The sequence below is a fragment of the Hyperoodon ampullatus genome (genome assembly GCF_949752795.1).
Source record: "Hyperoodon ampullatus genome assembly, chromosome: 8".
Lineage (NCBI taxonomy): Eukaryota > Metazoa > Chordata > Mammalia > Artiodactyla > Ziphiidae > Hyperoodon > Hyperoodon ampullatus.
In genome coordinates, this window is record NC_136921.1 from 12,237,593 (window position 1) to 12,254,095 (window position 16,503).

At 40.1% G+C, this 16,503-nt stretch overlaps 1 protein-coding gene and 1 pseudogene across 3 annotated transcripts in view; both read right to left on the reverse strand.

Moving 5' to 3' along the window:
* Positions 1 to 16,503, reverse strand: part of RHBDD1 (rhomboid domain containing 1) — a gene marked incomplete at both ends in the record, with an annotated part of 91,686 nt that overhangs the window by 31,535 nt on the left and 43,648 nt on the right. The window contains one exon of one of the 2 annotated variants that reach the window (XM_079709761.1): positions 16,298 to 16,441. In XM_079709761.1, coding sequence (XP_079565887.1) covers positions 16,298 to 16,441 — 144 coding nt within the window. Of the gene's footprint in view, positions 1 to 16,291; positions 16,442 to 16,503 lie in introns of both variants that reach the window. The other variant, XM_079709760.1, reaches the window with a different exon arrangement.
* On the reverse strand, positions 980 to 1,701 carry LOC307056808 (large ribosomal subunit protein uL29-like; annotated as a pseudogene). The gene has a single exon. The product of its transcript is annotated as a large ribosomal subunit protein uL29-like (transcript).

Here is a 16,503-nt window from a genome sequence, read left to right on the forward strand (position 1 = left end):
AAAAGGCAAAATAATTAAAAAAGAAAGCACACTATGAGCAATAATCATTAAAACTCACTGCTTTATGTTTATGTTAACATTCCTCATCAGTAAAGACAAGCCTAAAGAACAGAATAGACAAAAAACAAACATGCTATTTTATGATTTCTTAATTGCATGATTTCCAATAAGAATTCGTATGTGAAATAAGTCGGTCTTAATGGTTTCTTTTCTTGTCATCGAAACATATCAGGAAACCATCCACAGCCTTTCCTTCCTTCTTTCCATCCATCCATCCCATCCCTAAATATTCCCAACCATCAGGCACCCTTCTCTTTGATTAGCAACAGTTTCACCCAGATAATAGCTATTTTGGTTGATGCCTTCCTAGTTCCCTCCCTCCACCTTTCCTCACTCTCTCTTCCACTTGACTAAGTTCCCTGAAGGCAGAGAATTTGGTTTTTGTTTATCTTCATTTTTGGGGAAGAGAGATGGCTACCTTGCTCATACGTGGCATAATATGGGTTTTCCAAATATTCTAAAAATTACATAGAAAGAATTTAGAAATCTAGGTAACTACTAAAATGGATGGTACTATCTGTACCTTCAATTAAAAAAAAAGTAGGGCTTCCCTGGTGGCGCAATGGTTGGGAGTCCGCCTGCTGATGCAGGGGACATGGGTTCATGCCCCGGTCCGGGAGGATCCCACATGCTGCAGAGCGGCTGGGCCCGTGAGCCATGGCCGCTGAGCCTGCGCGTCCGGAGCCTGTGCTCTGCAACGGGAGAGGCCACAACAGTGAGAGGCCCGCGTACGGTAAAAAAAAAAAAAAAAAAAAAAGTACCCATTGTCTTCTGCTAGAGCTTCTTAAGAGCGACGCAGAGAGAAATGGGAACTTCTCTCCGTGGCCCTCAAGGAACTCCCCACCTAAAGACCTAAAGCCCTGCGAGAATCACCAGGGGAACTTATAAAGCAATCCCAGTACCTGGGCCCACGCTGCTATCTTTGTGTACCTGCCCTCACCCCTGCCCCACCAGCTGTATATTCTGATTTATTTGGGGGCCAAGGCACTGATCTTTTTTTTTTTTTTTTTTTTTGGCCAGTTTGTTTGTTTTGTTGACACCTGGATGCTCAGGCCTTGACCGCGTACTTCCGGAGTGGGTACAGCCACTCCTTCGCTGCTGCTTCTTGGTCTTCAGGTTCTCTTCGTGTTTGTTGGGCTGGCGGCGTGTGGCACGCGTTTTCTTGGGCCGCAGATGCAGGGACTTATACTTCTTGCCCTTATAGAATTTCCTGAGGTTCTCTTTCTGAGTCTGGTTTATGATGGTGAGTACACGGGCGATGGATTTGTGAACAACTCGGATCTTGGAGAGTTTGGAAGCCGCGCCGCCTGGTACTTTAGCCACGCGTAGCTGGGACAGCTCCACTTTCAGGTCCTCCAGCTGTTTCAGCAGCTCCTTCTTCTTGCCGCGAAGGTCTCGAGCCTTAATCTTGGCCATGACTGTAGAGTCAGCCTCCGCCACCTTCTCGGAGGGAAAAAGCGGCACTGATCATTTTTAAAAGCTCCCCAGGTGACTGTAACAGGAAGCCAGGATTGAGAACTACCAAAATCTCTGAAACCCCTCCTCTAGTTACTTAACAAATGCTACTTAACTATATGCTTGGCCTGTCATTGTCTTACAGGCCTTGGATGCACCCACCATTCATTTACTGAAACACATGGTTATTCTTTTTTCAGAAATCAAGTGAGGTCACTGCTCGAATACATTTAATTCTCCTTGATGTCAGTGAGCTGTAGCTTTCATAAAAGTCCACTCTCCTTCATTTAATATGTTTTTTTCTAACTTTCCATTGAATTGGAATATTCTGTCTATAGTTAGCTGAGTGTTACCTGTGGCTTGGAAAACAGCTGGGGATTTCATGTTCCCTAGACTTTCACAGGTCTCCACTGAAGGCCCTGAAAACACTCAACCATGAAATCTGCAGTAGAAATTCCCATAGGAAGTTTAAAGGTGACCAAGAAGACATTAATAACCTCTATTTGAAAAACTTAATTTGAAACTTTTTGATAAATATTTTACAGAAAACTCTAACTCACTAAAATTTCTAATTTCATTCCAATAGGAATGAGTATGAATACAAAAGAAAGTTCACTAAGCTAGTAAAATACTAGTAGCATTTAGATTATTTATTATATTAATTATTAATTAAGTTATTATGATGATGACCATACCAATACAATATGAAAGGCAAAATGATGTCATGGGTAATAAGTACATAGACTCTGGAACCAAGACTCCTTGTGCTCAGATCTCAGCTCTGTCACTTATTAGCTATAGGACCTCAGTTTGCCTTCCTTCGGTTTAGTCTCTTCTCTGAAACGGGTAAACAGTAACACTGCATTGGTGGTTGCTGGATTGAGTGAACACACACGCACATACACACTCATGTGCATACACATGCACACACACTAAACATGCATACACATCACTTATAATGGTGCCTGGTGTGCTCACTCAAATTCCATCTTTTTCCCTGCAACCCAGTCCCCACACAGAGCAGAGTGAGCTTAAAATCCAGATTTCACCTTATTGCCCTCCCTACTTAAAAGTCTCAGTGGTTTCCCCTGTTTCCAGGGTCAAGTACAAAACCCTTAAACACAACATACTGGGCCTTTCACAACCTGATTCCCACCCATCTTGCCGCTCTGGTCCGACAATGAAAAATATATTGCAGCCACTACTATCGCAGTACCTACAATGGGCCACCCTCTCATCTCAGGGCCTTTACCCATTTTCTCTGCTTCCCTTGCCCCTTTGTTCACACCCTTCACTAACTTCTCATCACATTCAGGGAAAAACCAAAATCCTTAGGTGGCACATGGCCTGGAGCCCACTAATTCAAATTTAGGATCAATACCTCGATTGCCCCAAACTTAGATATGATACATTCATTCATATGAGAAAGGATGCTCACTCCCTAAATATGTGCCTGCCAATCTTTAAAATAATGAAGGTGACAGCAGATGTTATGACATCATTACAGCCACTCAAGAGGAAAACCTGTGAATTCTGAGTTTAGAATAAATAGTATCCTGTCTGTATACCTCTCTCTTCTGTTTGCTGTAGGTGCAATATTTAATTTATTTCCATGTTAAATAGTTGTTGGTCTATTCATGTAACTAAAACAGCAGAGAAAGACACCCTTTTTAGAAAACACAAGTCTGGGTGTTTTTAAGGACAGTGCTCATTTGATCTCATTATTCTGCCAGTTAATTGACAGGAAAGAACATCCTAATTGCTCATTAACTCTGAAGATGTCCCCTTGTCTGGTGTCAAGGTCTAAGAGATACAGGGTACACAGCAGCTGTACAACTGCTGCTGCTTTAGGGGGACAAAGCATTAGGTTTGCACAGTTAAAAAACAGCAGATGTTCTGATACGGGTTTCAAACAATCCCATCTATAATATGGTAGAATTCGGTGGTGAGTTATTTTCCCTTCAGGCTAATAAGAGGAACCACATCGCTGATTAAATGTTATTTTCTGGGGCCACAAGGTTTTTTTCACGGCTACCGCTTATGGAAATCATTCTTGGTTGGACTGTAAACTGCCAGAATGGCAACTGGTTTGAAAGGCTCTCGGAGAAAGGCATTCCTTGGTGCTCTTTCCCTCTACCCACCCTTGTCCCTACATGCAAGACCATCTGGTCCTGTGATAATAAGCAAAAGCATAAGAAGAAACAAGCCATCAACACAGGCCTGCACAGTGACTATTCAGATCCCTTCCTCAAAGCATACAAAGAAACCCAGAATTCCAGGAAACAGCTATACCCACTTACCAAGAAGCACTGTCTCCATGCTTCCCTGATATATAAAACATTAAGATGATAATAATTAGCAAATAATTAGGGCTGCCAAGGGGTAAGGAAACACTGTCATAACCTGACAAGTGCCATAGTGTCAAAGCTCTGCTCAAAATGGGCCTCGCTGGCCCTGAGTTATCTAAGCCAGGGGCTCATTTCCCTCCTCACCCCCGTGTGTCTCGCCCAAAAGCATCCTCTACACAATGGTAAACTACTTGGGGCTTAAAGTTTATCTTTGTCACAGCACAGTGTGCCAAAAGAAGGGCCCTGCTAACCCCCAGAGACGCAGCTTATTTAAAGTTATAATGAAGACAGCAGGTGTTCCATACAGATGTCTCTTCTTTTAGAAGACACCTATTCGAAACACTTAATTCTCCCTTAATCTCGGTGGGCTAAGCTGCATTTTATTTCAGCATCACCCGAGCCAAAAGCAAACTGTTTCCCTTTAGTCTCACTGAGCTGAAAATTAAAAACAACTGGGTTTTGGGTTGTTTTGGTTGATTTTCAGGGAATCCTGAACGCGATGATTCTAGAGTCAACTCCCATTGCTTTCTGGTGACAACGAAAGCAATGCCAGACTCCCCAGAAAGTAGGCCAGACTCCCCCTTTCCTTGGCGACCCAAACCTCTGAGTGCCAGTTACCTCACACCTTCCAGTGAGAGGAAGCAGAACAGATCTGAAAGGACTGCACTCGATAAAACGTATGCTGCTTTAACTTTTGTAAACTGTAAAGTTAAATGGAAATGCCTAGTGCCATGGCACTAAAGCAGCCTCAGACTAAGACAGGATCCAGTGTGTTCTGGAACTCTTAAGAAAGAAATCATTGTAGCAGCCAGGGGAGAGCTAGCTACCAGTCACAGGAACCACTGGTCTTCTTGCCCAAAGTGTATGGATACCTTTAGCCTGGAAGGCTGAAGTCGAGATGAGAAGGGAAAGAAGGAAATGAGCAAAGCGGAAAAGTGGAAACAGGATGTCGAGATCCTGGTTTGGATGCTCAGCTCTGTGCAATCTCCCTCAACACTCTGACAGACCATAAGTAGCCCACAGAAGCTGGAGGTGAAGGTGTGAGGTGTAGTTTTCTCTGCATTTCTCTACAAAAAATGACCTGATGCCTTTAATGGGATGGCACTGTGGAGAATATCAAAGAAGAGGAAGGTCAATATTAAATATTTTTAGCAATGCATAGGTTTTCCTATTTTTTTCTTAATAAAGGTTCTCCGTGATTTTGCAGACATTTTAGAAAATGGAGTCAAGCCAAAACAAGAAAGTAAGTCACCATGATCTTATTTCTGAGAAATAAGGATGAGTGGCATTTTGCTAAATATTATTCCAATCTTTTTTATAGTACATTTACTAGGTCTTACAAAAATAAATGAGTTTCTACTAAGACTCCTGCTATATCCTGCTCATTTGACTCACTGGGAACCTGCTTCTATTTTTAGTGGCTAAGTATTATTCTAGATCATGATTTATTTCACCTATTTCCTGTTGGGGCATGATTAGGCCATTTGCGAGTTTTCCAAAGCAGATGATTACAATGTAATTTTAATCAGCTTAATATTTATAGTAATCTTAATAATGCTGTGCAATTTTGGTCCTGTCTTGCAACAAAAGTAGATTTAAAAAACACAGATGTGACACAGGAAGATTGCTGGTCCCTAATTGAGATGCTTGAAGATATATAAATATATATTATACATGACTCTCACATCTGGCTCTCCATAACGAAGTTCAACAGAATTATAAATAGTTTTGAATCCTTGGAGAACTGCCATGTGATGAAACTAGACCACTCTGAAAGCTATTTGTGATTCTATAATAAATGGAAACCAACATATGACTTGATTTTTCTCACTAGTAAAACAACACAACAAAACGGATGAACACGTGCACCTCTGAGTGAGATTCAAGAGGCTGAGTAAACGACAGTGAAAATTCTCACGTGAATGATTCACGTGTAATATTGATAGGTGGCTCAACATAAAATTCTGTCTTAAAGCACACTTAGTGCAAGCACATTTATTTATTTTTTTGTTATGAATCTTCTTTTCTAAAAAGAAAGCCACTGAAGAAAAATTGAGTCCTATTTAAATGAACAATGCAAATATCCTTAATTCAAATGTCACTAATTGTCCCTAGTAAAAACAGTATTTTCAAACTCATATGCTATGATTTTTGGTAGAAACAAATCACTGCCCAGCAGATTATTTATGATTGTCTATAGGAAGCATTTTTTTGGTGCACCTGAGATGCAAGTTTCTTGTGTAAGAAGGGCATTCTTTCCCTAAACAAACTATTTATGTCACAATTTTTAATTAATGTCAGGATTTTTTGCTTAAAAAAAAAAGACAACCCAACCAAACAAAAGAACTTAGCCAATCATGTGAGGACAACAGTAAGAGAGATGTCATTGTCATTCTACAAGTAATACTGTTTTTTAAATGTAGCTAAGACTGTTCTATAGTGACCACACCTACCAAAGAGTTTTCAGTGTTCTGATTTCAGGATGATCACAATGGCCAATCCACCTCCCAAAACACAAACATAACTCCAGCTCGGCCATGTGGGCTGACTATGTGGAAGGCTACACACAGAATCATGCTGGTCTCTTCCATAACTGACAACTCACGACAGCCTAGAAGCGCTTTTTCTGAAGAGGCCCCCGACTAGGAATAGAGAAGTCTGGCCGTCTTGCCTGGTGTTTACCACTCAGAATGTGACCCTGGGCCAGCCATTTAATTTCTCTGTGCTTCTATTTCCCAATCTAAAACAATGGCTATAATTACAAATGCTTATTTCGTGGGGTTCTGTGTGGGGATGTGAACCTTCCTAGCACAGTAACCACGAGGGAAGAGGTACTGCTTGTTGACCTGGAAAGAATTCACCAAAACATCTACAGTGGTTTCTTCTGGGTGCCTGTATTATGGGTAGCTGCAAGGATACACCTCAAATGTGATGTGGTTTTTCTCTGGGTGGTGGGGTTACGGATCACTTTCTGTCTTCTTTTTGGTGACTTGTATTGATTATTTTCCACCGTGCATATGTTCTGCTTTTATAACCAGCAGGACAAATGCTTATCCAGATTCTAGAAGACCATAATAACCGAGTTCAGGGACCCATCATCACCTGTCTCAGGCCCTCAGCACCATCCACCCTGGGACATCTGGAATTCAGTGAGGACTTCCAGCAAAGGAGCTGAGTGCTGCCTATTCCCATGGCAAAACAAAAGCAGAATCGCACGGCAATCACAGCACACATCTAACAGGTGTTAGCGCACACACATCAGAGCAGTCTCACACACATCATCACCTGCCTCCCCTCCCTCTGAAGGCCAGGAGAACTCTGTCCCTGCGGTAGGAGAAAGCTGAGAGTCCATTTGCAGCCAGCCTGGAAGGCGGATGTGGAAGCTAATTCAGGGGTTCAGCTCTGCTCCAGGGTGGACACACAGGAGCCCAAGGAAATGTGGATCCAACCTAGCACCTTCCAGGAAGGTCCTGACCCCCAGGCTCTTCATGCCTGGGGAACCCAACCTACGTCACAACAGCATCCCCAGGGCAGGACACCATCCACAGTAATTGGGCCATAGATATAAATGATGGGATATTAAGTCTCTTGACTTGTCCGAGTCTGTTTCCTCATTGAATAAGATCAGGTGTCAGATATGCTGACCTCTAAGGTCACTCTCAGTGCCAATTATGTTTGAAAATGATTCAGCCTTGTCTCATTCTCCATTATCTACTTTAAAAAGTAATTTAAGTAAATTAAGCAAAGGATCGAAACAATAGGTCCCTCCCCAAGTTATGCACGTAAAATGCAGTTATGTGCTTAAAACTATATGCTAGAATTAGGTGGTATATGTATGTTATCTGTACTTAAAATGCTTAGAAAGGAATTAGAAAGGTTCAAATAAAAAGAATAAAATTTTATTCACTGAAAATATCAACCACTGAGTCTATGAAATAAAGTCTCAAAGTCTGGGCCTTCAGCTCAAAAAAGAAAATAGATACTGTTTTGTTTGGTTTCATATTTTAGTACAGACACAGAGAATTAGAAACTTCTTCACACCCTCAATTGTTTGATTAATAAGAATGTAAAATCCACTATAATTTTAAAGCACTATTTGACATCTCTCTTCCTAATTAAAACATTTTATGAAATGATGATTTTCTTAATCACACCTATATTAATAGTTTTCTCCAATCAAGTTTGATCTTATGAAACACTGAATATACACCTCAATAACTTCGAGATTAAAAACTGTATAGATAACTTGAGTATCCAAATCATCATATTAGTAAATTTGATATTCTGTAAAATTCTTACATAACTTAGGGAATCATAGTTGCTGAAGCAGAGTTCATAGATGGGTAAGTAAAGTGATCAGCTCATTTCAAAAGTTACTGTATCTCTTTCCTAAATCTAATATATTGGGTAGCTGAGTCAGTCATTAAAATCTCCCATCGTTCAGCAGAAAGAACAGTGTTTTTGGTTTGACAGCAAAGAACAAGATTTACTCATTTCCATACCCTGCAGTACTTAACAGTACCATACACAAACGAGGGGCTCCAACTGGGATTTGCTGAGGAACAGAATGAATAATGATCCAGAGCAACATGATGAGTGTGCAAGGTAATATTTCCGAAACCATCAAGACTTGGTAGCCCACAAAACAGGGTCCACGTGTGGGGGAAGATGACGGGGACATGGGTAGGTGGAATTAATTCATTAGAGGTTTGTGTATACTTTTATTGCTAAATCTACTCATTAGCATCTGAATGATCCCTTTCAATAAATGGTGATTGTGGGGTTAGGTAGCAGAGGAAAAATTATAAATTCACATAAAACTATTAATGTTAATTTCTCAAATATGTTTCAATTTCATGTATCATTATCTTTATTATTTTAGCAACAGCTGAGCTACAGTTAATCTTTTTAAGTATAAAACCTCAACAGCAGCCTGCTCCTTCCCAACAGGGACCTAAACAGAACTCTGGTCCACTTATTTTATTACTTCTTTTCCTGGCTGGGATATATTCACATGTTATTTTGCAGGTTTGAAACATCTTGTATTTACATTTCTTTATATGCACAATTTCACATCTAGATACAGTCTCAAATATCAAACTTTACTCACTGAAATGAATATCTCCAACGTAGAGAGAAGGGAGTAGGAACCTATAATCCAAAGGAAGTGTTCTGCAATGAAACTGCTTTTAGGAAATCTGGCAGATGGCGCTTTTTCATTACAGAGAAAGTTTTCCTGGGGGAAAACACACCAAATTACTTTAAAAAAAGAAGTGGTCACACGGAATGAGCTGTACATCTCTGTCCTGGCCTTCAACACGCCTGCAAAGCCAAGCAGGCCAGCCGTGATCATTTGCATATGTTAAAAATCGCCAACTGCATTATGCCTGCACTGGGCCAGTGAAGGCTCAAATAATCATGCAACTGAAGCAGATACCACCATCAAATGCATGTATTTATCAATTTAGATCTGCCTTAGACAGTCGTGTGAATTTATCTTCCAGAAATGATCTTTCATCCGTCAGCCCTGAGACCTATATGACAGACACTCGCCAATATTCCTGACATTTCTCAATATCCGCATCTCTTTCTAGCTATGCCCGTCCTGCTCAGTCCATTATCACAGAATGGAAAAGGAAGAAACTTTGAAGAGGACCCAGTTCAACTCTCTTATTATAAAAAATAATAATAAAACAAAGGTCTGATCAGATTCAGTGACTCACACCTCAAGTAAAGTTAGTTCACTGATATTCCAGGACTGAAGCTCAGACCACTGAATTCCCATCCTTTTATCTTTGTACCACACGATGAAAGATTAAAAGAACGTGTACATAATTTATTCCATTTTTTCCAAAATTTTTCATGCAACAATAAAGAAACAAGACAGATGTCATTTTTATTTACCTTGGTGTAGCCTCAATAAAAAGCAAAATATACAACGCAGTTAAAATAAATTCTTTTTGCTTTTTATTTAAAATGTATCTGAATTGGCCCCTATGAACATATATGCCTGTAAACAGGATTCAAAGATATTGTCAAGTGATCTTTTAATAACAAAAGCCTTAGATATTAATTCGGAACCCAGATACTCTTTTCCAATATGGCTCTCCTGGTAATTTTACATGTAAGGACTTAGAGACAAAGCAGCAACCAGTTTCATTCTGAAGCCAAGACCTTTGTCGTATGTCCCACCACAGCTTCACATATGGCTAGCCAGCAACCCCAACTGTACAATGTGGGGAGTGGGTGACAACTCTGCTTGATTTTCACAAGAGAGCCAAAGTGTGATTGTGGCCATTTGCCTTTCAGAAGAGTCTAAGAAAAGAAGTACACGTTACTCCACATGTCACGAGGATTTCCAGTTTTAACCAGTACACATGCTCCAGACTGGCAGATAGAAGTTGAAAAGGACACAGCTTTGTACCCAGCCACCCAATGAACTTGGTGGCAGGCTATTTAAAAAAAAAAAAAAAGGGGCACAAATTATACATGGAAGGACGTGGGGGAGAGGGGAGAGGAAAATGCAATGAGCTAATGTTCCTAGCTGGCATCTGCCTTTTGACTCAAAGAAAGGAGATGGCTCTCGTCCAAAATTTTTCTATTATTGTGGTATCAGCTGCCTCTTGGATTCGTTTATAAGAACTGAGACTGCCAACAGAACAAGACAAGATTTCTGTTAATGGTAGTAAATGTGCAAGCTTCTTGAAATAATAGGAATTTCGATATTTCTTCTACAAAGGCTACTTTGGTATTATTATCCCTGGCATGAGCTTTAGGACTTATAATTATGGCCAGGTACTATTAAGAAATATGACAACAGCAAATTCTGAGGTTAAAAAAGTTGTTACCTTGATTCTTTAATTTACTCTTCCAATATATTGAACTAAAGAAACTAATTGGTGCTGGATGTCTCTTGCTGGACTGGCATTCTACCAAATGAATTTCTATTAGTTGGCTCTTTCAAATCTCAGTATTATTGATGACTATTACACTAACTTCTTACTCTGAAAACTGGGAATCAAAGAGAAAGAATTAAGCATTTACCTAGCCTTTTAAAAAAGGACTATAGATTCTACCAACTTCATGAGGGAATGGTCACATTTTTTTTAAAAAAGCCAATAAATAAATTACTAGACAGATTATGTCTAGTAAATGACAGATTCAAACTGGGGATGTAGAAAACTGGAAAAAGCATCACTACTATCCTTATAATAAACATGAATGCTGGACAACCTGCAAATCAATACCTTTTCCTGAACCCAACAGAAAGCTGAGGCAGTAGGGCAGCCAACTACACAGAAGTCTAAAACAGCACAGGAACACTTGCTTACCTAGGACAGACTCTGCTGGACACTAATAAAAAGAATTCAGCCAAAACTGTTAAACTGCTAAAGGCTGAGTGTGAGCTAGCAAGATTCTATTCATAGAATATATAACACGGAACATATTGGGAGATGCAGTACAAAGGAATTCACACCCACTTTCAGGCTCTTCTCAGGACCTCATGTGGCCCTTTCAAAAGACATATGTGAGCCCAGAGAAAGTGTCCTTTGTCCTCTGTCATTCCTGGCATAGTCCTGAGGGAAAGAACAGCAGCCACTGCAGGAAAGGTCTGCAGGAAAGGCTGCCTAGATCCTTCTTTCCTATCGTCCCTAAGGAACAAAAGACTTAAATGTCTGGGAGAAAGACAAAAGCCAAGTTTCCCTTAAGGAAATGGTAAAAACCTCCTGCAGCTTAGAGAAGGGAACAGGAGGAAAAAAAAAAACAAACTCTAAACTGGGGAGAGGGGCAGGGATACTAAGAAGGCCACACCTCCAAACCGAGGGACACAGTGACTGCATGGACTATAGCTTAATCAGAGCACCCTTGGCACTGGTCTCCACCACCAAACTAAAAAGTACAGACTAACATGTAATAGCAGTGTGCCACCAGGGGAGGGGCGACGGAGGGGATGGAGTACCTATCCCAGTTGCAGCACAAAGACTTACAACTGAAGTTCAAGTAGACATTGAGAGGCACTCTGGCAAATCAGCCCCCACCCTAAAAACAAGGTAACATTAGAGGAACTCGAAGTCTCTGATGCACTGAGGGGACCATACAGTACCTACTCAGTATTACTCACAGTAATTCTATATAATTCAAAATACTCACAGTGCTCAATAGAACAAGTAGACAGATAATCCACAGGGATTAGAAGATCTGGGCAACACTATCAACTCAATTAATCTAACTAACATTTGTAAAATACTTCATCCAACTAGAGCAGAACACACATTCTTTTCAGGTGCACATGGTATTTTCACCAGGATGGTCCATAAAATATCACAACCAGGTGAGATTTATACTGAGAATACAAACCTGCTTCAAGTTTGAAAATCAAAATAATTTAGTATGTCAATGGACTAAAGAAGAGAAAGTATATAATAATCTCTACAAATATAGAATAAAAAATACTATTTTTAATAGCATACCTCCCCCTGCAGAAAGAAAGAAAGAAAGAAAGAAAGAGACAGACTTAGGTATAAGTTTAAGAAAATATATAAATATATGGAGGAACTGTATGTTCAAAAAATTTTAGTGGTGTGAAAAAATGATTACAACATAATACTGAATGAAAAAAAGTAAGGTTCAAAATAGTACATATCATATGGTCAACTTTTATAAAATAAACTCAAACCAAATATTTTTCCACTGGAAAAAAAGGCTAAAAAGTAATAAAGGCCATTTAAAAAAATGTCTCCTTGGTTTCTCACTCTTAATAAGACAGTCATTAAGTATTTTAAGGAAAATAAAATTGAAATTAATATAAACAATTTGCAAAGCTATTTCCTTTGCTGTCACCCGTTACTGTATAATGCACTTCAAGGAGTCTCTTCAGATCAGTTTCATTGGAACTAGTTCCATATGCTCTTAAAACATCCACTGAAAATGAAATTCTGTGGTCAAATAAGTTTGGAAAACATTAATTTAATAAATTGGTTTCTTAATTGTAGAACTAATTACAATCGTCAGTATAATAGTGCCATTCTGAATCTTCAAGGGGGTATAGTTTGCAGTTTCCCAAACTTATGTGAATGTAGAACTTATGAAGGTGGGGAGTGAGCGAGTGAAAGAATGAGATAGACAGGAAAGGAGAGAGCAGAGAGAGTTGTTTCGGCTAAAAATTGAAAATAAGTTGCAGACATATTATTTTGCTTCTAAATACTTCAGTGGGTATCTCCCAAGAATCAGGGACCTTCTGCTACTTATCCATAATACCAAAGAAAGTTAATTTCCCGAATAACATCTAACATCTAGTCCAGATACAAAATTCTCCTGTTTCCTCAAAATTTTTCTTTTATAAGAACCAGTTTTTCAAGGTTCTCATGTTATATTTACTTGTTATTTCCTTTTAATATAAAATCACATCCTGCTTTTTTTAATGATACTGTTCCCCCCCGCTCCAGGAGACCAGTCTCACTGAATTGTAGAAACCTCACGTTTTATCTGATTTCTCAACTTATTCCTCTATTCCATATATTTCCTGTATATGGACCCCTTACATTGGAAGACTTAATTAGAGTCAGGCTAAACATTTTTAGTAAGAATATGTCATAGACGGTGCTGTGTTCCTCATATGGCATCATATCAGGAGACACACAATATCAGGCCCTCCCACCAACAATGCCGCCACGTCTGATCGCTGGATTCAGGTGGTGATTGTCAAATCTCTGTTTCCCGCTCCTATTAGCATGTCCTCTATGAGGTGATACTTTATCACCATGTGAATGTCCCGTTTCTTTTTTTAATTTTTATTGGAGTATAGTTGATTTACAATGTTGTGTTAGCTTCAGGTGTACAGCAAAGTGAATCAGTTATACAATGTCCAGTTTCTAAACAACCTTTTAACTAATGGTTTACAGTGCTTGATGATCTTTGCAAGGCTACCAGTTATTTCATTGGTTTCTTGTTAATTTTTATTTACTTCTTTTAAAATTCCTTTTTAGGAAAATGTACTCTTTGTGGGATATAGTTAGGTGAGTTTTGACAAATGCAAAGAGTTGTGTATCCATCACAACAACCAAGATACAGAATAATTCCATCACTCCAAAACATTCCCTCCTGTTGTCCCTTTGTGGTACTAAATAAAGTTTTGTACAAAGTCCATGCTTAGTAGGTTTGCCCTGACTTACTTAACTTTTTTTTGTGTGTGTGGTAGACTGGGACTAATATTTTTATCAATGATAACATTCCTAATGTATTTCTAAGATTTACATATTTTACTGTATTTCTAAGATTTACATCCAAGAGAGCATATCGTATTTACATGCAATGGACAATCCAAGATAACAAATCAGACCACAGTTCTGTTAAGATTATGGCTTGTTCCAAATTAAATTAAATACATAATATCCTTACCTCCAGTAATATTTCATGTTTCACCTGGGAGTGATTAAGCAGCTGTGTGCACAGGACTAACCTTGAGAATTTGTTAAAATACAGCCTCTGGGGCCCTGCCCACAGAGGTTAGGATTTCAAGGCTAAGGCATGCTTTCAGTGATTGTGATACTGAATCTAGTGATTACAAGAATGGCCCCAGTTATCCACCTCTCCTTCTGTGCATCCCCTTTGCAGTGTGACTCTGCAGCTCCTCCCATGAAGAGATGGAGTCTATTTCCCTATCCCATGAATCTTGTCTGGTCTCATGACTTGCTTCAGTAACAAAATACAGCGGAACTGACAATGCATCAGCATAAGTCTCACTTGTTTCCACACTCTCCCTTGGAACCCCCATGCTGAGGCCTTGTGAACGAGCCTGGGCTGGCCTGCTGGATGATAAGTCACGGCCCAGTCTCCACCATCGCATCAGACCACAGTCAGTCAGGCATGTGAAGGAGGTCACGCTAGAGCAGCCAGCACCAGATGACCACTGCAGACACCTCAGCACACCGGCCGAGGTCATGGAAGCCTGGCCCAGTGGACCCGTACACACAGGAACAAGAAGAAATGTGTACTGTTTTAAGCCATGTGTGGCAGGGTGATTTTAACCAGTAATAGACAACTGATAGACCACAGTTCTGATACTCTTCACCTGAGAAGTACTAATTTATCTCTTCCCCCCATTTCCTAGGTCACCCCCTCCACGCACACTGCTGCTGCTAAGACCATATTCCCTCAATTCAGAAACCAAGTAGTCACAATTTATGTATTCTCATCATCTGGTGTGATGCCTGGTACCCACCCCCAACCCCGGAGGTGCTCAATCCTTGTTGGTGAAACGACTGCTGCCGGATTCACATACACAGGTCTGATCGCATCGCTCCCCTGTGCAGAACTCTTACTGGCATTTACATCATATGCCACATCCATTTTCCACGTGGCCTATTTAATTCTAGGACCCCTGTGATCAGGCCCCAGCCTAGCTGTCCACCCTTCTTCCCCTTTTCTTAATGCTCCATTCGAAAGTGAAGGCGGGATGACCACACCGCTTGCTTCTGTGTCTGAGCAGATACTGATTCCTGCCTGGAAGGACCTTCCACATCTCTGCAAACCCTACACATTCTTGAAGGTCCAACTCGAATGCCGCCTCTTCTGCGAAATTCTGATAGATCTAGTTAAGGAAAAGCTCACCCCTTCTCACTGCCTCTAGCAATTGGCCTAAGCCTCTCCTAGGTACCCGACATTATGGTTACTTATGGCATCTAGCATGCATTTCCCCTACCAGAGATTGTGAACTTTGGGTGGTGGGGGGAGATTCCATTTTTTAACCTTCCTGTATTCTTTATCACAGTACATGAAACACAGTAAGGCCTTAATAAATGTTTATTGAATGAATAGATGATTTTTGCTGCTTTTTAAAAACGGTAATACCCAAACTCATAAGCCAAACCCCAGAACAAAGATGGCAAAATAAATACAGCGGTTTTCATATATCAGTTTGTAAAAGAATCTTCTGGAAAGTTGGTTAAAAATACAAATTCCTAGGCTCTGCCCACAGGAAGACTGGTTCAGCAGGCCTGCAGTGGAACCCTGAGTTTGAATTCTTATCAAGCTATTCATGTGATTTTGAGGAAGGCTTGTGGCCAACAGTTTGATACACAGCAATATATAGCCTACTTTACAGATATGAATTTCAAAGTAAATCCCTTCTTTCATGCACCTAAGAATTTTTTTTTAAGTTCCTTGACTTTAATGACAAAGCACTGAGTGCAGCAGACCTATAAAAAGAACCACTTTAACAATACATACATAGTCTGGCACCTTATTAGCTTAGGTTGCTAGGAATATGGCATCACACCCCATTCTTTGTAATCACAATCTGCACACATTTTTTCATCTACATATCCTTTTTATAAACTATTTAAAGTTTAATTTGCTACAAATAGTCCTTTTTCAAACATCTCACCACGTGAGGTATGTACTTTAAAATAAAGTGAAGGGTGCAAAACTCCTACCTTGGTCCCGGAGGCTGGCTCTTAACGCTCTCTCCAGCTGTTCTTCTTCACTCAGTCCCGCTGTATACGTGTCAAAGTTCCTGGGTACTTCTTCATAGTAACCTGGCCTGCCACGTGGGTAATAACCCTGATATCCAAAGTAGCCTACAGGCACAATGAAAAAGTTATGGAATGCTGCCATGGACTATTCTTTTCATACTTCCTAT